The 21,681-nt window shown below is 41.2% G+C and overlaps 1 protein-coding gene across 3 annotated transcripts in view; it reads right to left on the reverse strand.

Moving 5' to 3' along the window:
• The window catches only part of TSC22D1 (TSC22 domain family member 1), a 150,832-nt gene that overhangs the window by 25,436 nt on the left and 103,715 nt on the right, over positions 1-21,681 (reverse strand). Inside the window, exon 2 of one of the 3 annotated variants that reach the window (XM_077483211.1) lies at positions 18,596-18,703. The exons of 1 other annotated variant lie outside the window; for it this stretch is intronic. In XM_077483211.1, coding sequence (XP_077339337.1) covers positions 18,596-18,703 — 108 coding nt within the window. Of the gene's footprint in view, positions 1-839; positions 1,142-18,595; positions 18,704-21,681 lie in introns of those variants that run through there. One more of the 3 variants, XM_077483214.1, reaches the window with a different exon arrangement.

Consider the following 21,681-nt stretch of genomic DNA (forward strand, 5'->3'; position numbering starts at 1 on the left):
TGCAAAAATCATACTATGTGGCTAATTTTACCAATCTGAAAATTTGATGTGATGGGAGGTGGATGGAAAATGCACCCCCTAAATTCTAATTGAATCAATGTTTAAAAGAAAAATTATGTATATATTACATTTTAACCTCTTGGCCGTTTCAAAGTTCAACTGTAGTAGATCAAGACCGGTAATATTAATACACTTGTAGCTACATTTTTTTTCATCTTGAAACCACCTGAAATTGGTTGAAAGATTTAACATTTTAGAACAAATAATTACTTGCTAGTACACTTTATACAGGTCTAAAGATTAAGCTTTGAAAACAAGAAATTCAAAATTCTAGTGGGTACACTATTTTGCTATGTAGACAAACGCCAACATGGCAAATCACAAAATTAAACAGCATTTTGCTCTTCCAATGTAACTCCATCAGAAAGTAATATATACTTTTCCACATTGCTGCACAACCATTTACACCAATGTGCCATTTACCGTACATCAATGTGCCAGGCAAATGAAAACATAAAAATACTTATAAAGTTTCGACCTTTAAACACAATAGTCATTAAATAAAAGGCAGCTAATCCTTTACGATAATCACATTTTATGAGCAGAGAGATTAAAAGACTTCCTGGGAAGAATCTTAGCAGCTAGCCTATAAACACCAAGGGCATTATTTTACCAAAGCAACCATCAGCCGTTTGTTTAGTACGAGAGGCAAAATAGACAACCCAAAAGACATACAAGATGCCCTGTACTTCATTCATCAGCCATTCAACTAGAATACTCAGTCTAAGCCCAACAGCATCTGTCCTGGACAAAACGCTGGAAGCAAAAAATGAATCTACCTTTTGAGATGCTGCTCCAATTCCAAGACTAGCACCTTCATTGTTACTATGTAAGAGCCCAGGCTATGGCGAAGGGTCCATTGCATTGAGATTTCCAGCATAAATCTGCTGACTAGCTCATGAGTGAGCCCATCATGCTGTATCATTTCACAAATCTTCTAGGGCTGCCTTTTCTCATCTCAGTGTTCAGCATGATGTGATTCCTATGCAAAATGGGAGGGGGAAATATTTTTGCACTAGAACACGCAGCCCCTGTATGTTTGGCGGGGATGTTCATGCCTGGCTTGCTTCAAGATCAAGAGAAGGAAACAAGGGCAGATGATGACAACGCAAGCAGCAAGTCACATGACCGCTGTGTTACATAAAGCATCAAGAGAGATTAAAATCTTTACGACTGGGGGATTTCACATCTCAGCAAACACAGGCGCTCACTCCTTTCAACGGTGGGCTAATCCAGTTACGAAATTGCCACTCTGTCCCAGAGGAGCCACGTTACTAATTGGCACAGATTTCCCCTTATAATCCACTTACAAGGAATCTGTTACTACATTGCAGTTTAGGTTGTTAACCCCAATTGACCACTGAAGAATTAACATGGAAGGCTTACTTCAAATGACATACAGCTGCACAACATGCAAAAAGCAAAGCAATCAGATCACCAAGCCCTGAAAGGGTTAAAGAAATCCACTCATTCCAGTCACTAGTAATCATCAGTTCTGCAGAATGTCCCTGTCTCGAAGAATTATCGTCATGATGAACATAACAACCTGGAAAGAAGTCATGGCTGTGCAAAATAAATGTGAAACGCCTTACGTAGGAGGGCTTAACATATTCGAACTGTGCAGGAATGAATGGGAGTGCCAGAAGCTAAAACGATTTTATTGCACGTTTTAAAAACAAATCTGCTTGTGCACCATGTGTGTAAAAATGTATCTTAACCCAAAGAAAAAAATAAATAATGTAATGTATTGTTGTTTACCAGCCCTTGGATAAGGTGGCGGCATTAGTCCTTTTATATGCTTTATTCCCCATTGCTTTGACCTGCTGATCCTGCCAATAAAAAAACTAAGAATTGGTTAACACTACTGCAACCTGAAAGTTATGTGACTTAGCCAGGCAATTTGCTGGCGACTTGAGTACTACTTTGAAGTGAGGGACGGCCTACACCACAAGGAATAATCTTAAGTGTAATCTTTCTGTAACGCTGGATCCAAATCATAACAATATAGATCAGGATCTGACTTGGAGTCGACTTCCATTAAAGTCTATGGGCAACAAGTCTGAAAGAAGTCACCTTGACGTTGTACAGGAACCTTTTTAAAGTCAGAGCGACTGCAGTACTGCTAAGACAGCTCTTATTGACCAACATGAGATTTCACATGTCATATGACTTGGGGTCTCACAAGTCAGATCCCAAGTCGCAGCAGTGTGAACTGAGCCCGACTGTCCTAGAGTGACAACGTTCATTCACTACTCACTCACATACCATGCATGTATGGGGTAGCAGTTTTTCTCCAAGTCTGGCTTTTACATACATACGTTTTCTTACTACCGTAAAAGGTCTAGATACAAATTCTGCTTAGATAAATGTTGTTATACTAGCAAATTTGAAGCAGAGATTTGTATCGGTTACAAATCTCTGCTTCTTTTCTCTGGTGGTTTGTGGTAAGCTTCAAACTGCTGATGTGCCATGGAGACTAGCACCTACAGTTGTGCTCATAAGTTTACATATCCTGGCAAAATGTATGATTTCTTGGATGTTTTTCAGAGAATATGAAGGAGAACACAAACTTTTCTTTCACTCATGGTTCGTGTTTGGCTGAAGCCATTTATTATCAACTGTTTTTACTCTTTTTAAAATCACAACGACAAGAGAAAACTACCCTAATGGCCCTGATCAAAAGTTTACATACCCCCATTTTTAATACAGTGTATTGCCCCCTTTAACGTCAGTGACAACTTGAAGTCTTTTGTAGTATTTGTGCATGAGGCTCTATCTTTTCAGATGATAAATCTGCCAATTCCTCTTAGCAAAAAGCCTCCAGTTCCTGTAAATTCTTGGGTTGTCTTGCATGAACTGCACGTTTGAGATCTCCCCAGAGTGGCTCAATGATATTGAGGTCAGGAGACAGATGGCCACTCCAGAATGTTCACTTTATTCTGCTGTAGCCAATGACAGGTCCACTTGGCCTTGTGTTTTGGATCATTGTCATGATGGAATGTCCAAGTACATCCCATGCACAGCTTCCTGGCTGATGAATGTAAAATGTTCCTCTAGTATTTTTTGATAACATACTGCATTCATCTAGCCATAAATTTTGACCAAATTTCCTTTGCCTTTGAAGCTCACACATCTCCAAAACATCAGCGATCCACCTTCGTGTTTCACAGTAGGAATTGTATACCTTTCATCATCGGCACTGTTGATGCCTCTCCAAACGTAGCGTTTATGGTTGTGGCCAAAAAGCTACATTTTGGTCTCATCACTCCAAATGACTTTGTGCCAGAAAGTTTGAGGCTTGTCTCTGTGCTGTTTGGCATATTGTAAGCGGGATACTTTGTGGCATTGACGTAGTAATGGCTTTCTTCTGGGGACTCGACCAGGCAGCATCTTTTTTCAAGTGCCTCATTATTGTGCATCTTGAAAAAGCCTTGTATTTCACCTGAAGTTATTTGTGGGTTTTTCTTTGTATCCCGAACTATTTTTCTGGCAGTTGTGGCTGAAATTTTAGTTGGTCTACCTGACTGTGGTTTCATTTCAACAGAACCCCTCAGTTTTCCACTTCTTGATTAGAGTTTGAACACTGCTGATTGGCATTCTCAAATCCCTGGATATCTTTTTATATCCCTTTCCTGTTTTATACAGTTCCACTACCTTTTCCCGCAGATCCTTTGATAATTCTTTTGCTTTCCTCATGACTCAGAATCCAGAAATGTCAGTGCAGCACTGGATGAAAGATGCAAGGGTCTGTCAGGAGCCCAGAAACTCCTTGACCTTTTATATACACACACTAATTACAATCAAACAGATCACAGGCAAGGATGGTTACCTTTAAAAGCCATTCAAACCCTGTGTGTCAACGTGTGTTTATGGCAGGGGTGCTCAACCTGTGGCTCTCCAGCTGTTGCGGAACTACAAGTCCCATGAGGCATAGCAAGACTCCGACAGCCACAAGCATGACACCCAGAGGCATGATGGGACTTGTAGTTTTGCAACAGCTGGAGAGCCACAGGTTGAGCACCCCATGGTATCAGGCCAAAATCACCAGAGTATGTAAACTTTTGATCAGGGTCATTTGGGTAGTTTCTGTCATTATGATTTTAAAAGAGTAAACACAGTTGATTGATAATAAATGGCTTCAGCCAAACAAGAACCATGAGTGAAAGAAAAGTTTTTGTGTTATTCATATTCTCTGAAAAATGGCCAAGAAATTATAAATTATGCCAGGGTATGTAAACTTATGAGCACAACTGTATATTGGATAACTTCACTAGCTACTTAAAGCAGCTCTTCATTCTCTCTTTCAGCTTCGTCTGTTAATATTCGGCAATGTTATCTTATGTCAGAATGCGTTATTTTGTGCAGCATAAATACCTTTATTTTATTTTTCTGATGGCTTCTAGATTCGGCTGCCTGGGCAATTGAGATCATATTTATTTGGCCGTTGACTCCTGGAATATTGGAGTCATCAATCTCAGGAGCCTTTGGGCATCAGCATAGCATCTGCACCTGTGCAGTGCGATTACTGTGCAGGTGCGAGAACTAGAGGTGTATGTTGGGTAGCCAGCTGCATCCCAGAATAGAGCAGGCACCGGCTTCGGGTTCCCTTACATGGAATCTCCGACACACTGTTGATCTATGGTAAAAGAAATTTAACATGCAAACACTTACCCGAGAGTTTATAAAGTGACATCTTTTTTTAAAGGGAAAGGTTCGACAGCACATCATGGATCAACAAGGAAGCGTCCAAGCGAATTGTTTAATGCATGATCACATCACAAGAGTAGTGCTAGCGATCACGTATTAAACGATTCGCTTGATCGCTTCCTTGTTGATCAATGGCATGCTGGCAAACATTTTTTTTGTGACTTCTGAACCAGTTCCCAGCGGGTTGTTGCTGAAGCACCCAAACCCTTGAGAGCTTTTCCAGGAATGTGTGCGATGGGAATATGGAGTTCAGCTTATTTAGAGAGCCACTCTATTCATGTATGTACTACCACTTTCAGGCTCCTCCAAACTTTTTTTGCAGCTGTGAACTGGCTCCCTCATAGAGGGCAGTGATGTTTGTTCTTCATAGTCTCACTGTATGTAGGGATGTAGCTACCATCTCTTGCTTACTCTTGAGGACTGTGGACTATGGGATTTGTAGTGTTCATAACACAATGCACATAACCGTAATTAACCTGTACTGCTCGTGGATCCCTGTGAGCAAGCTTGTTGTGGGCAAAACGCATCCGAGGAGTGTGGCTCCTCTGGTGGAGACCGTATGTACAGTGCAACTATCATCCAGAATATTTTATCATGTTGGAATGGAGATGGCTCATAGGGGTCAGCACCAAAAAAAGCCCATGAATGAGCAAGTGGAGGTGGTTTAGAACAGTGCTATACATTGTGGGTATGTTTTGGATGTATGGATACCTTCTTTGTATTAGCACATAAGTAGCCTAGGAATGCAGTGACCGTACATATGCTCTCCTAGGCATTGTGTGAAAATAGATCTATAAATACATAAAACAACACATACCAGCTGCCTCCGAATTTATATGGGGCACAAAGATTTTAAAAAATTAACACAGAACTCCTGTGTCAAAAAGAAAAGGGACTTGCAAACGGTCTCCAACTACAACATAACATGTTTGTATAAGTGGTGGAGAACACTACTACCCTCACATCTGTTATGCTAAAACTTTTTGTAACCAATGATACAAAAAGTATTGATCTGAATATGAACGTTCTTAGCGTTCAACTTATAAAGACTATAAGCCAACAGACATTATTGCTGAAGCTGAGAAAGACGGATGTACAGTACTGTGTGGTAGAAAGAAATCTATTCATAATCAATCTACAAATAATGGGGTTTATATTTTTTATTAAGTGATTCATGAAATGAAAGGGCATTTTGAAGGTAAAGTTTGCCTTTGGGCTAGTTCACCCCACAAAAAACCTCCCCCAGGTCCGTTACGGATGCATTTATGCATTCTGGTTTGTTTTTTGTTGCATTTCCAGGTGCATTACAGATGCTTTTATCCTGTTTTTCTTTTCTCACTGTACTGGGGTCCAGTGCGCTTTTGATATGTGTTGGTATATTCTAGTACGTTTGTGATACGTTTTATACTTTCTTGCACTCTGACTAATCTTTGTCCCACATCAACTACTCATACGCGCATACTTAAGCCATTGACTTAGAATGGGGGGTCAGCAACCTGTAGATCACGGTCTGGGCTTGCTGACCCACCATTTCAGTACATCAAATGCACCACCTTTAGCTGCATTGACCAGGGGTGCACATGTCGCAGCCAGAGTCATATGCCCCGTCATGGTTGGTGGGTGTAGCACCTGCCAAGCATGACCCATTCAAGTGAATGAGGGCACTGAGTGCCCTGCAACCTTGTGCACTACAGCAAACAAGGGATTAAAGCAGGCAGCATTATGTTGCTTTCTCATCTGCTTTAGCTCTTGGACCCCACGGAAGCATGCAGATGTGGGGCAATTGCAGAGTGGTCCCATTTACTTGAATGGGCTGCAGCTGGCAGGTGGTAACACCCACCAAAAGCAACAGCATGTGTACACTTTTGGCTGCTGCCTCAGAAGCTAAAGGGATTAGGGATTTGGGATTAGGGATTAGGGATTTGGGATGGTAAAATTGCAACTCAATCGCAGGGTTTTACCAACCCCCAACGTTACATGTTAACGAGGCTTAAGGGTACCATTGCCGAATGCAACTAAGGGCTCATTCACAAGTGCAGCAGGCACTGCTGCTCCTCTGAAGAGAGACCCGAGTGTGTTTGACAAGTGGTGAGGAGGTGACATGTTGCATCCTCAACACCAGATTTAAACCCATGATTGCCATGCAATGCATGCGATTATAAACACAGTAGTACGGCAATTAGACAATTTTAAATCAGGTGTGAGGTGACACTGTGGCCGGTGATCTTTGACTTCTCCCAGGTTGTTCAGGTAGATCTCCACCTCTTTAAGGTTGCCTACCCCTGGTTTAGAATGACCAGAACTTGCTTATTCACAAGGATAGCATCAAAACTTCACTGGTACAGGTATTTAAATTAAACACCTATGCCATTTTGAATAAAGTCTTGAATATTCATTGTTGGGGTTTGTTCACACCCTACAATGGTACGTGCTTGTGCACGCCATACAAGTACATGTATGGTGGTGTGCAGTGAAATGCAGCTCAGACATGGTGTGAACAATTTAAAAATACTGTCACTTTGCCTATTCAAACAAAATGACAGGTTCTCTTAGGAGGAAAAAAAAAAATCCCACACTCGCACTCATTGATACTATCCTCCATGCGCACATAACATTCCAAAAATCTAGTCCTTCTAAACTGTGGGAGCATGTGATCTCTTCCCCTTCTGGTCAAGTCATTATCTTCCTTCGAGTCACACCTTCGTTGGAACCAGGTTTGGAATTGGCTCCAAAAAAAGAGCAATGACAGAAGGAAGGTCAAGAATCAGTGAATGGGCAAAGTGACAAACTCTTTAAGGCCAAAGTCAACCCCCTATTACTGTACTTTTTGTACCCATTACATTTTTAGTCACATTGCAGACATTTATATGCCACAAATGTTATGTAATGCAATCAACTGCTTTTGAGCAAAGAAAACTTGACTGAAAATCCCATAAAAAGGTCCTGCAGGCCTTTCTTTCAAAAGTTTTTTTTTAAAAATGAAGCCCATCAAAGTCATGTATGCTGGTGGGACAAGCCCTTAGCAGGTACTGTAGCTATAGCTTTGTCCGAGTCATTAAATAACGGGTAAAAAAGTTGGACCATACACTTAAAGGGATTGTAAAGTCTCATTAATTTTTTCAATAAAAATAATGAACAGGTTATACTTACCTGCCCTGTGCAGTGGATTTGCACACAGCAGCCCAGATCCTCCTCTTGGGTCCCTCTTCGGTGCTCCTAGACTCTTCCTCCTGTGAGTGCCCCCAAAGCAAGCAACTTGCTATGGGGACACCCGATCTGGGTCATAGCTGTGTCCACACATGGAGCCCCGGCCCCATCTCTCTCCTGATTGGTTGACTATGAAAGACAGCAGCAGGAGCCAATGGCACCGCTGCTGTGTCTTAGCCAATCAGGGAGAGGGAGAGCCGAGACACTCATGGACAACGCTGAACAGAGATGGGGCTCAGGTAAGTATTGGGGGTACTGGGGCAGCTGCTGCACACACAAGGCTTTTCATCTTCATGGATAGAATGCATTAAAAGAGAAATAACCTTCTGACTTTACAACTAAGTTTTAGTAATTAAATACACGATACGTTCAATACCCAACAGTGGTTATGGTTGATGGTTACATAATCTATATAATGAAAGATTTAAGTGTCACTTCACTGCTCTCCAAATAGCATATTTAAAATTCTTTGTTATCAAATTACAGATAAATCCAAGATCACAAAATTCTATAAATGCAAATATCTGTATAGCCGTTACTAGCACCTTCATTACATAATAGTATAGAACAGTACACAGAGCCAGTAAACAAGGGTCATTTCTGGTAGTAGAACATAAGACATTGCTCAGTAATGTGCAAATTGGAAACCAGTTCAGTTCTTAAACAAACTGGATTAGTTAAAGAACAAAGCAATGTAGATGGTTAGAAAACAGCCTCCAGCTACAACTGAATATGCCTGAAGTACAAAGATCTGCTTTCTTAAGCTGTCGGATTCAAGAAATCAGCACCATGCTACGCTTGCCCCCATTGTCCCTGCCAGTCCTAACCTTTATGTAAAGTGACAGGTCGCACAAAGAAAAATGACAAGACTAGTATATCATGTTGGTCCAAACTGGCATGTCTCATTCACTGCCAAGCCTGGCTGTACCAGTCCATACCTGCATGGTCTGAAGATGTATTTATTACAGACATTTGTTTGGCTCTTGTCCATGGGGTTACCAAAGACAACAGTTTCCTGGGTTTGGACCTCATCTTATGATAAATAACTCTTACTTATATGGAGCTGGATAGAATACATCTGTAAACAGCGAGTGAAAAAAGTATTTGATCCCCTGCTGATTTTGTACGTTTGCACACTGACAAAAATAATCAGTCTATAATTTTAATGGTAGGTTTATTTTTTTTTATTTTTTATTTTTTATTTTTTTAACAGTGAGAGACAGATCAGAAAAATCGAGAAAAATGCACTTCAAAAAAAGTTATAAATAGATTTGCATTTTAGTGAGTGAAATAAGTATTTGATCCCCTATCAATCAGCTAGATTTCTGTCTCCCAGGTGTCTTTTATACAGGTAACAAGCAGAGATTAGGATCACTCCTAATCTCCGCTTGTTCAATGTATAAAAGACACTTGTCCACAGAAGCAAATCAGATTCCAATCTCTCCATCATGGCCAAGACCAAAGAGCTGTCCAAGGATGTCAGGTACAAGATTGTAGACCTACACAAGGCTGGAATGGGCTACAAGACCATCGCCAAGCAGCTTGGTGAGAGGGTGATAACGGTGCAAATATTTGCAAATGGAAGAAACACAAAATAATGTCTCCAAATCTGGGGCTCCATGCAAGATCTCACCTTCTGGAGTCTCAATCATGAGAACAGTTAGGAATCAGCCCAGGACTACATGGAAGAATCTGGTCAATGATCTCAAGGTAGCCAAGATAACAGTCACCAAGAAAACGATTGGTAATGCACTATGCCATAAAGGACTGAAATCCTGCAGGGCCCACAGGGCCCACAAGGTCCCCCTGCTCAAGAAAGCACATGTACATGCCCATCTGAAGTTTATTAATGAACAGCTGAATGATTCAGAGGAGAACTGAGTGAAAGCGTTTGTGGTCAACCAAGACCAAAATCAAACTCTTTGGCATCCTGGAGTGGCCTAGCCAATTTCTAGACCTTAATCCCACAGAAAATATGTGGAGGGAGCTGAAGGTTTGACTTACCAAACGTCAGCCTTGAAACCTCAATGACTTGCAAAGAGAAGCGAGACAAAATCCCTTCTGAGATGTGCGTGGTTTGAACACAGTTTTCATATGCGAGTGGGACTTACGTATGCGTTCGCTTCTGTGTGCAAGCACATGGGGACAGGAGCACTTTAATTTTTTATTTTACTTTCAATTTTTTAGATTGACACTTAACCACTTCAGCCCTAGAAGAATTTACCCTCTTCCTGACCAGAGCACTTTTTGTGATTCGGCACTGCGTTTCTTTAACTGACAATTGCGCGGTCATGCAACGTGGCTCCCAAAAAAAATTGACATCTTTTTTTCCCACAAATAAAGCTTTCTTTTGGTGGTGTTTGATCACCCCTGCGGTTTTTATTTTTTGCGCTATAAACAATAAAAGGGTGACAATTTTGAAAAAACACATTTTTACTATAATAAATATCCCCCAAAAATATATTTAAAAAAAACAACACATTTTTTCCCCTCAGTTTAGACCGATACGTATTCTTCTACATATTTTTGGTAAAACAAAAACCGCAATAAGCGTTTATTGATTGGTTTGCGCAAATATTATAACGTTTACAAAATAGGGGATAGTTTTATGGCATTTTAATTCATTTTTTTATTTTATTTTACTAGTAATGGCGGCGATCAGCGATTTTTATCGTGATTGTGACATTATGGCGGACACATCGGACATTTTTGACACATTTTTGGGACCATTGTCATTTATACAGAAATCAGTGCTATACAAATGCACCGATTCCTGTGTAAATGACACTGGCAGTGAAGGGGTTAACCACTAGGGGGCAGTTTAGGAGTTAAGTGTGTCCTGGGGCGTGTTTCTAATTGTGGGGGGGGGGGGGGAGTGGCTACATGTGACACGTCACGGATCTCTACTCCCAATTACAGGGAGCAGAGATCAGTGACACTGTCACTAGGTAGAACGGGGAGATGCTTGTTTACATTAGCATCTCCCTGTTCTTCCTCCCAGTGAGGCGGGGAGGAAGAGACCAGTGGAGCTAGCCACGGGCACACCCACTGGCCACCTCTTAAAGGGCCACCTGCAGGTACGCGATTTTGCCTGTACGATACCTTCTGCCAAAGTATATCGGCGTGAGGCGGTCAGCAAGCGGTTAAAAAATAAAATGTGATCACTTTTATTCCTATTACAAGGAATGTAAACTATGGCACTAAAATATGGCCCGATCAGTCCTCTTTACAGTGAGATTGGGGTCAATATGACCGCCAATCTCACCTCTAGGCTGGGACAGCTGAAGAAAAAAAAATAAAAAAATAAACACACCATCTCGGCTTCCCAGCCGAGGCAGCGCTGTTAGTTTGAATGCAGAGGCCAGGCGTGACGTCATAACATTGCACCTGGCCTCCGAACGTTCAGAGACTTCGGCGACCATCCAAAACTCTATGGTAAACATCCGGGGCCAGTGGATCCATTCTCCCACTCACTGATCACAGCGGTGAGTCAGTAGAAGCACCGGAGGGTGGCGGGACTTTTATCTATACGAAAAGTGTACGCTTCACTTGTTAAGCACATGCAGACAGAACTGTATTAGGTTCTTATAAGTCGTCCAACCTGTCTGGTGGTGTGCAGATTACAGACATGCCATGGTCAGTTACAGTCAGTTAAGCCTATTCAACACTGAATATATATTTATTTATACCAGAAGTCATCTTCCTGTTCTTCCTAAATATGTATACGGGTAAATGCTGTCCCTATACAGATATAGAGGCATAAAGATATCTTAAAAAAAAAAAAAAAAAAAAGCTGACTGTATCCAGCATCCTTTAATATCTCTCTCTCTCTCTCTCATTTTCAGCCGGCGATTCCCTGCACCATAAGAATGATCATAGCGGCTGTTCCGCCGCTTGATCGTTCTTACGGGCGGTGGGAGGGGACATCCCCCCCCCCTCCCGTGCTTCTACCGACTCACCGCTTCCATCGGTGAGTCAGTCAAAGGATCCGCCGGCCCCCGGATGGTATCAGAGATTTCCGGCAGACCAGATGGTCCCCGGAGTCTCTATGATCGTTCGGAGAACGGGCGCGATGTTATGACGTCACGCCCGGCCTCTGCATTCATAATAATGGCGCCGTCTTGGCTGGGAAGCCAGGATCATTTTTTTATTTTTGGCTTCCCAGCCTAGGAGGTGAGATGTGGGGTCTTATTGACCCCATATCTCACTGTAAATAGGTCCGATCATGCCATATTCCTATTACAAGGGATGTTTACATTCCTTGTAATAGGAATAAAAGTGATCAATTTTTTTTTGCGTCAAACTAAAAAAATGTAAGTAAAATTAACAATATATATATATATATATATATATATATATATATATATATATATAAAAATGTAAATCACCCCTGTGAGCTTGTACGCAGAAGCGAACGCATACGTAAGTCCCGCCCACATATGAAAACGGTGTTCAAACCACACGTGAGGTATCGCCACCAACGCGAGAGCAATACTTCTAGCCCTAGACCACCCCTGTAACCCAAAACATGTAACCAGTAAAAAAAAAAAAAAAATTTAAAGCGTTGCCTATGGGGATTTTTAAATACCAAAGTTTGGCGCCATTCCACGAGTGTGTGCAATTTTTGAAGCGTGACATGTTGGGTATCTATTTACTCGGCGTATCTTCCGCTTTCACATTAGGCAAAAAAATTGGGCTAACTTTACTGTTTTTTTTTTTTCTTTTAATGCATGAAAGTTTTTTTTCTGAAAAAAACGTGTTCGAAAAATTGCTGCGCAAATACTGTGCGAGATAAAAAGTTGAAACGACCGCCATTGTATTCTCTAGGGTCTTTGCTAAAAAAAAAAAAAAATTATAATATATAAATTATATATATATATATATATATATATATATATATATATATATATATATATATATATATATATATATATATATATATATAAAATGTTTGGGGGTTCTATGTAATTTTTCTAGCAAATTATGAATTTTACATGTAGGCGAGAAATGTCAGAATTGGCCTGGATGCAAAGTGGTTAAACTTCATGCACTGAACTCAAATATCAAACATTATCACCCTCACTAACTCTGAGTGAACTGCAGAACAAATTTTCACTATATAGTGAATATTAGGAAAGGAAGAAATGTTTGTTGTCCTAAGGAGAGCCACGTAGAGTAAAAGCTGCTCATCCATAGTTACAGTTCAGCAAGTGTCATCGTGGGACAAGTGTTACTGGCAGGATTACTAAGTGAAAAGAAGGGAACTAAATCCTGAAAAAAGGAAACAAATGTAGCCAGCCAACACAAAGGATGAGTAAGCTGTAATATATAGAAAAAAAATTGGGAGGGTTAAATATGCTTAAAAAGAAGAACAGAAGAAGAACGGATGCACACATTTGAATGCTGCCTTAAAATATACACACAAATCTCCCCTCCCTCATATACAGTACCCACATCATTATACTACTTTAGAGGAAAATGTATAGACAGAGGATCATTGATCAATTATTGCAGGATCCAATTAACCTACCAAGACATGCAAACACACCAAGCACCTATAAACTATAACTTTCTAAGATTTGATGTTCAGAGTCACCATTACATGGTTGCATAATAATTTTTTCCCAAAAAACAAAAACAAAACAATTCTACAGAAATGTAATGGCACAACATGGTGCACGTGCTCTTGGTGCAAATGACAAATAAAAACTACGAGGACCAGCTTAAATGACAGGGTGGACGTGATAAAAAATTGAGCTCTACCCAGCAATAAAAAAAAAATATATAATCTTTAATTATTATACACTGGCATTAGACTTCTAGAAGTAGTGAATGCAGACTGGCTTGCTAGAAGCCAAGTATACACACCTATACTGCATACATAGCTATAAAAACAGCTAAAGGTTTGCAAGATTCAGTAAATACATATTAAAAGTGAAAACTAAAAGTGTATATTTAAAAACATTTTTTTTTTTCGAAGAAAGTTTTTTTTGTTTTTAAATAAAATCCTTGTTATTGACAACAAAACATAAAACATATCACAATCGGGCCAAAAACAAAATAGTACAAAAATATTGCCATATCAAAAGCATGACATGCTACATTATGACTGTTGTACAAAGACACTTATTATAACCAACATCAAAGAAAACAAGAACAAAAAATACTCCATGGCAGGTGTACAAGCCTAGCTTATGATCCTGTGCTTAGTGCAAAGCACATACAGCATATGTAATGAAGGTGTGACGGGGAAGAAAAAAAAAAAAAAAAAAAAGCCATAGCCATGGTGTTTACGAGCTATGTTAAGAAGGTGCAAGATAGCTGTATATACTGGTGGAGTATATAGCACCTCCTCTAGAGCACCCGGGGGGCAGTGGGATCTTGAGGTAGAGGGGCATCATAAACTAAGTATTAATAGCCATCCAATATCTAAAGCGTTTTGGACATCTTCAGAAAATATGTATTAAACTACCCTCTTGATTATTGCAATTGGGTCAGATAGGAGAGTCTTGTCTACCCCCATTTAAATAATTTTTCAGGGGGGACAGCTTTTGGGATGCCAAGAGTGATAGAAGAGGCGTTGATGCTGAAATAGCTTCCCACTGCATCCAGGTGGCCCGCATCATTCTCCCATTGCCCTCTACAGGGCAATTTAGCAGGGTCTTGTATTTGTGCTAAAAGTATAATGCAAGAAACCATACCCTTTTTGTTTGTTGCTGACATAACATCCCCAATATACCAAGGGTCTTCTAAAGTCGTCCTAGTATCTACTGTTTGAGACTGAAGTGCATGGCGCAACTGCAGGTATTTCTGAAAGTGATGTCTCAAAGTCAAACTCAGTTTGTAAAGCGGAGAAAGACTTGAATATACAGTACCTGAGCGATTAGCTGCATACCCTTTCTTTGCCAGGATAGGCATCCTTATGGTTCGGCTAGTTCAATTTAATTGTGAATATTCCACAAGGGGTGCTGCTTAACCCCTAATCTGCCTTGGTTTTCAAATATTTCCAATGTTTTAACATCAAAGGCGCAGTGAACAGGAGCCAAGGGAAATCCATTTCCAGGTGTGACAAAGCCATGAAGTCTGAATAATTACAAAGTAGTAACCTGCATATAGGATCCTTTCATATCTACCAAATCCCAGACTACTTCAGCCTAGCGGGACTAGGTTTATGGTTTTCAAATCCCAACCAGGACACTGGTTTAGTACCCGATTTATAGTAGATGAGCGATGCACATTTTACATTTTATTTCTCTATTTTGTGAAGTACATCTCAAGGGTGCTAGGTGCAAGAGGGAATTTAGACATCAGCTGCGTGGACACTAAAAGAATTATTTTACAAAATGTTCCGGTTGAAGGTTGATGGGCAGCTCCAGAACTGCTAACAAAAACAGCCAAGTTTTAGCGTGTATTAGTATTTTATGTTTGCTGCTCACAGCATTCCATAAACTAGAAATGAGAGCTCTATCGCCATCTGGTGGTAAAGATCTAGAAAGAGCTTAAAGTAATTCTGGCTGTAACTGATAGCAAGGCTCAAATATTTAGGACCATCTATTGCATTTTATATATATATATATACACACACACCATAATCTGTAAATTTCCTCTTACCAGGCACAACCAATGCAATGTTGGTGTATGAATCATCTTATAGATGAGCAAATCTGCTTTTATAGATTAATATACTCCTTTACACCCTCAAAAAGTTAAAAGTGAGGTTTACCTGGTCCAGAAAATAGCCCATGCAGTTAAGGGACCCAATAGATATTTAAAAAAAAAAAAAAAAAAAAAAAATCTCCACCACTCCCCCCTATTTAGAAAAAGAGCCTTAAGGCCCATACACACGGTCGGACTTTTTGACAACAAACATGCAAATTAGCCGTTTTGGAGCAACATCCGACTGTGTGTACGCTCCATCGGACAAACTTTTTCTGTTTTCATTGGACTTTTGTTGGCTGTGCGAACAGACAAACTTTCTGGCAACAAAAGTCCGATGGAGCAAAGTCCGACCGTGTGTACGCAAAAGCATCGGACTTTTGTACAAGGTACAAACACGCATGCTCAGAACCAATGCAAAAGATCAGACTACAATACAGAAGTTCACCAAAGGTGGCGCTGGAGTCATTGAACGTCCTCTTTTGAAGCAGCGTCAGTACGTTGTGACGTCACTACGTTCGTGTTTGTTATCAAAAAGTCCGACCGTGTGTATGCAATACAAACTTGTGGACCACGCCCTTTGTACAAAAGTCCACGGAAAAGTTTGTACAAAGTCCGACCGTGTGTATGAGGCTTTAGTCTGCATGCACACCGGACCTTTAACTCCTTGTGCAAGAGATTCTGGCATGTTTGAGCAGGCAGAAGGCACACGTTCACCATTCAGCCCTGCTGCCGACAGCCTGTAAAAGCTAGGAGAGGCTGAAAGCATGCTGAGGTTGGACTGTGCATTGTGTAGTACTAAAGTTTAGAGTCGCATATGCCCAGGGATGAATGCCATAGATTTGTGTGCCAGCATTTGCCCCTGGGTGTATACTGCCCCAAACATCAATTCTACTCCGTGCACCATCCAGCTGCAGCAGCTTTCAGCCTCTCATACAGATTTACAGGCTGTCGGCAGTCAGACTGGACTGTGCCTGTGCCTTTTACCTGAAGGAAAATACCAGAATCGTATGCAGTGTGCACAAGCCCTAAGGGCCCTTTCACAATGATATGCTTTTGAGGTGTTCTTATAGACTTACCATGAAAGATGCCTTTTTGGTGCGCTTTTGAAAAACTGCACCAAAAAAAAAAAAAAGCACTTTCCATTGTAAGTCAATAATAAAGTATGCAGGACTTTTCAAAGTGCAGCGCACCTGCAGTGTGAACAGTTACCAAGGCTTGTCCTCCTCTACATAGATGCAGACTGCAGCTTTCCTTGTTAATACACCGAGATTTACTCAAGTAGTCATATTAAAGGCAGTCCCCCTCCTTTGATACAAGTGTGTGAGATCATAGTGAAACAAGCTGTTCCGAGTATAAATGTGAGCAATGGACATCAGGGTTGCCACACAGACTTCCATTATTCTTTTATGGCCATATGCACAATTGGGCTGCTGGAATGCTGCATAGCCACTTGACCTCCAGAATATTTACCCCCCTTCATGACCAGACCATTTTTTGAGATACAGCACCGTTACTTTAACAGACAATTGCACAGTCATGCAATGCTGTACCCAAATAAAAACGTATATATTTTTTTCCCCCACAAATAGAGCTTTCTTTTGGTGTTATTTGATCACTACTGCGTTTTTTGTTTTTTTTGTGTGCCTGTTATTAAAAAAATAAAATAATCTACTGCTATAAAACCTATCGAATTTTTTATTTTTATTTTTTAATCAAATTCCTTAATAAATTTAGGCCAATATGTAATCTGCTACATATTTTTGGTAATTTTCTTTCCAATAAGCGTATATATTGATTCGTTTGCGCAAAAGTTATAGCGTCTAAAAACTATGGGATATATACTGGAATTTTTATTTTTATACTAGTAATGGCAGCAATCAGGGACTTATATAGTGGGACTGCAATATTGCTGCAGACAATTGGACACAGACTTTGTGGGAATCTGTGAAACTGATACAGTGATCAGTGCTAAATCTATGTACTGTTCAGGGACGGACTGACAACTCATGGGGCCCCCGGGCAGCAGGAGAAGAAGATTATGGGGCCCCCGGGCAGCAGGAGAAGAAGATTATGGGGCCCCCGGGCAGCAGGAGAAGAAGATTATGGGGCCCCCGGGCAACAGGAGAAGATTATGGGGCCCCCGGGCAACAGGAGAAGATTATGGGGCCCCCGGGCAACAGGAGAAGAAGATTATGGGGCTCCCGGGCAACAGGAGAAGAAGATTATGGGGCTCCCGGGCAACAGGAGAAGAAGATTATGGGGCTCCCGGGCAACAGGAGAAGAAGATTATGGGGCCCCCGGGCAACAGGAGAAGATTATGGAGAGGTGGGGCAGCTATAATCTTGGGATTTAAAAAAAAAAAAAAAAGATTTTTACATACTATCCCTGGTTTTATTGAGGCTGGCAACTCTGATGGGGCCCCTCAGTGGCAAGGGGCCCTCGGGCAGTGCCCGAAAGTACAGTAAATAGTACCAGGGGTGGACTGACCAAACGACACTAGCTAGGAAGGGGTTAAACACAAAGGGTCAACTGTGTGCCTAACCAGTGTTTTGGGGAAAAGGTGTCCTGCTTTTACTAAGGGAAGTGATAGATTTTATTCCCTGCTTTGCAGTGACACAAAATCGACCACTTTCCCCCTGTCAGAATGGAGCTCTGCCTTGTCTGCATCTGTCTGACGATCAGTGGGCATCAGTGAACATCCATTGCCCGTCACCTGCAGATCAGCTACTCACAGCAGAAGCAGCGCACCCCCTAGGCAGAAGCCCGGAATTACATATATACACACACACACACACACACACACACACACACACACACACAAGATTCTACACAGAACGGCCACCTGTAGAAGTATATCTGCTATAGGACGGTCCTTTAAGTATATAGTGTACAAATCCAACCATGGGCAGGCCACAGGAATAAACCGGCTGAGTCGCTTTCACATGACATTGTTAACAGCTACCTTAAATATAAATCCCAGCAAGTGTGTGCAAGATGGGAGACGGAGTATGCATCAAGCTGAATAGGCTCCTCTCTTGTCTTGCCCCCAGTTTTCACTACCTTCTTCCACCTAAACAGTAAGAGAAGTAGGAGAAGCAGGAGAAAACAGGAGCCATAACCTGCAGGCCACAGATCTCTTTCAAAATAAAAATGGTATAGACTTCCCCATGCAGTTTATGTACAGGCTTAAGGGACAAGAACATTTGAACGATTTGCGGTGAAAATGCAATTTGAAACCCCAGGGGAGACTACTTTACTTTAGTCTGTATAAAAGGTTCGTTAGCCATCAAAGTTGCAGTTGCTTTCAATGACAAAACAGATGGCTCAGTGGGGATTTTACATTTTCCAGCCTTATTTTTATACCTGTACCCAATCAAGGGAGATCACTGATGAGGCCACATATTGGCTTGTATAAACCTTCCTGGTCGGGCCCAAGCATGTGCTCTGCGATCCCATTCGTTCCTATGAAGAAGTAGTCTGGAGGAGGAGCAGCTCATACCCCAAAGCGTGCTAGAGGAACAAATGGGAGTGCAGAGCAAATGTGTGTGCCCGCCTCTGGCACTACATCATAAGTGTTCCAATTTAAAATGATCTTGTTGCTTTGGGCAGATTATAGACTCACGTTAAGAGCCTATGCCGACAGGTTTTTGATTGCGTCATGTGGGTGTTTAATTGCTATACAAGTCTATGGAAATGCAAAAGCCTCTCGAAACAGGTCAAATGCAAGTGAGGAGATGGCAACTGCAGGTCAAATCCGATCAATGAATTCTCAATATAAGCAGATGCCATCAACACAAGCCCAAAGCCATTGACACTAATGTAAACACCTGTGCTTTGTCTAGACATGGAAATGCAACAAGCAGACTTGATAGTGGGAACCACACATGTAAACATACCAATGCTCTTGCTTCCCCCATCTGTGCATAGGGCCAGGGGCAGTGCCATCAAGGGAATTGGTTATTGTGCCTGCTATTCAATTCCTTTGTATATTAAGGTCCACTTCATTTACTTGCAAGATGTTTAGTGTTCTTTTCCTGCTGAGATCTACTACTGAAGTGTGACCATTCATAAATGAAGCACAGTAAGCAGTAATACAACTGAATGGTCAGGCTTTGATTTACTAATGTACAACCCCAATTCCAAAAAAGTTGACTAACATCTGCATAAAAACAGAATAGAGTGATTTGCTAATCTCATAAACCAATATTTTATTCACACTAGAAAACATATCAAGTGTTTAACCACTTCCCACTGCACATAAACGGCTGGGTGGGTACTTCCTCCTGATTGGACGTTCCTGACTGTCACTCAGATGGAGTGAGATCAAACGGCAATCTGCCGCACAATCTTGATGTGCTTGTGTCACAAAGACGTGGCACATCTCGGATGGGCAGGAGGGCTCTGTGAATGGCCCTACTGATCACAGTGAGCAGTAACCGCAAGGTGTTTTTTTCAGCTTTTTACATACTAATCACCGGGCCTAGGTGTCCCCAAAACTGTGTCCCCACACGGTAAAAACACCTGTGGCAGTGATCATCTGCACACATCTGGCCATGATTATCTGCGCACATCTCTCCGCAATCACACAAATCTATCATACACTTATCAGGACTTTATTTTACCAAAGACATGTAGTAGAATACACTCTGGCCTAAATTTATCATGACATTTGATTTCTTTTAAAACAGAAAGTAGAAAATATTGTTTTTTTCAAAAATTTTCGCTCTTCACAAAAAATAAAATCCATTCAAAGTGCGAGAGCAGGGAAAGCTGAAAATTGGCATGGGAAGGAAGGGAAGGGAGTAAAAGTTCCCAGTATTGAAGCGGTTAGCTGAGAAAAATGTACCACTTCAACCACTTGCCAACCAGCTCACGCAGATATACGGCGGCAGGTTGGCTCACCTGCGCGAACCAGCGGCCAAGTATATCGGTCCGTGCAAGGAGGACAGAATGTGCGAGCCCGCGGGTCCTGTGAACTCCATGTCCGCCAGCGACCTGCGATCGATGTGAACAGAGGCAGAATGGGGACTTGTAAACAAAGATTCCCCGTTCTGCCTAATGACATGTCAGAGATCTTCTGTTCCCAGTGATCAGGAACAGTGATCTCTGTCATGTCCCACTGAGCCCATTCCCCCTACAGTTAGACATCCAGAGAACACAGTTAACCCTTTGATCGCTCCATAGTGTTAACCCCTTCCCTGCCAGTGTCATTTGTACATTGATCAGTGTATTTTTATAGCACTGAGCAATGCAATAAATGTCACTGGTCCCCAAAACGTGTAATTTGGGGTCAGATTTGTCCGCGCAATGTCGCAGTCCCACTAAAAACAGTCGCTGCCATTACCAGTAAAAACAAAGAAAAATATAAAAGTCCTTAAATCTATCCCGCAGTTTGTAGGCATGATAACTTTTGTGCAAGCCAATCAATATGGGCTTATTCTGATTTATTTTACTAAAAATATGTAGAAGAATATATATCAACCTAAACTGATGAATAAATTATTTATTTATTTTTTAATTGTTGAGACTTTTTTTTGTTTATAGTGCAAAAAATAAAAACCGTTGTGGTCACATACCACCAAAAGAAAGCTCTATTTGTGGGTAAAAATTTTGGGTATAGCATCGCATGACTGCGCAATTGTCACAAAAAATGGTCTGGTCATTAAGGGGGCAAATCTTTCCGGGGCAGAAGTGGCTAAGAAAAAAAAGGTAATTTTGAAATAAAATGGCAGCAACAAGTCTCAAAATAAAGTTGGGAAAGGGTCATGTGTAGCATCCCCTCTTATTTTAACAACACTCTGTAAACAGACGAGAGCTGAGGAGACCAGTTGCTGGAGTTTTCGGGGAGGAATGTTTTTTTACCCGATATAGGATTCCTACTATTCAACAGTCCTGGGTCTTCTTTGTTGTATTGTTCCTTTCAACATGCAACAAATATTTTCAATTGGTGAAAGGTATGGACTGCAGGCAGGCCAGCTAAGCACCCAGACTCTTCTATATTTCTAGGTTTGCCATTGTCCTACTGACATAGGCCTTCCCTGAAAAAAG

This window comes from Lithobates pipiens, unplaced genomic scaffold (assembly GCF_037356315.1).
Source record: "Lithobates pipiens isolate NorthernLeopardFrog02 unplaced genomic scaffold, aLitPip1_a1.2 Scaffold_16, whole genome shotgun sequence".
NCBI lineage: Eukaryota > Metazoa > Chordata > Amphibia > Anura > Ranidae > Lithobates > Lithobates pipiens.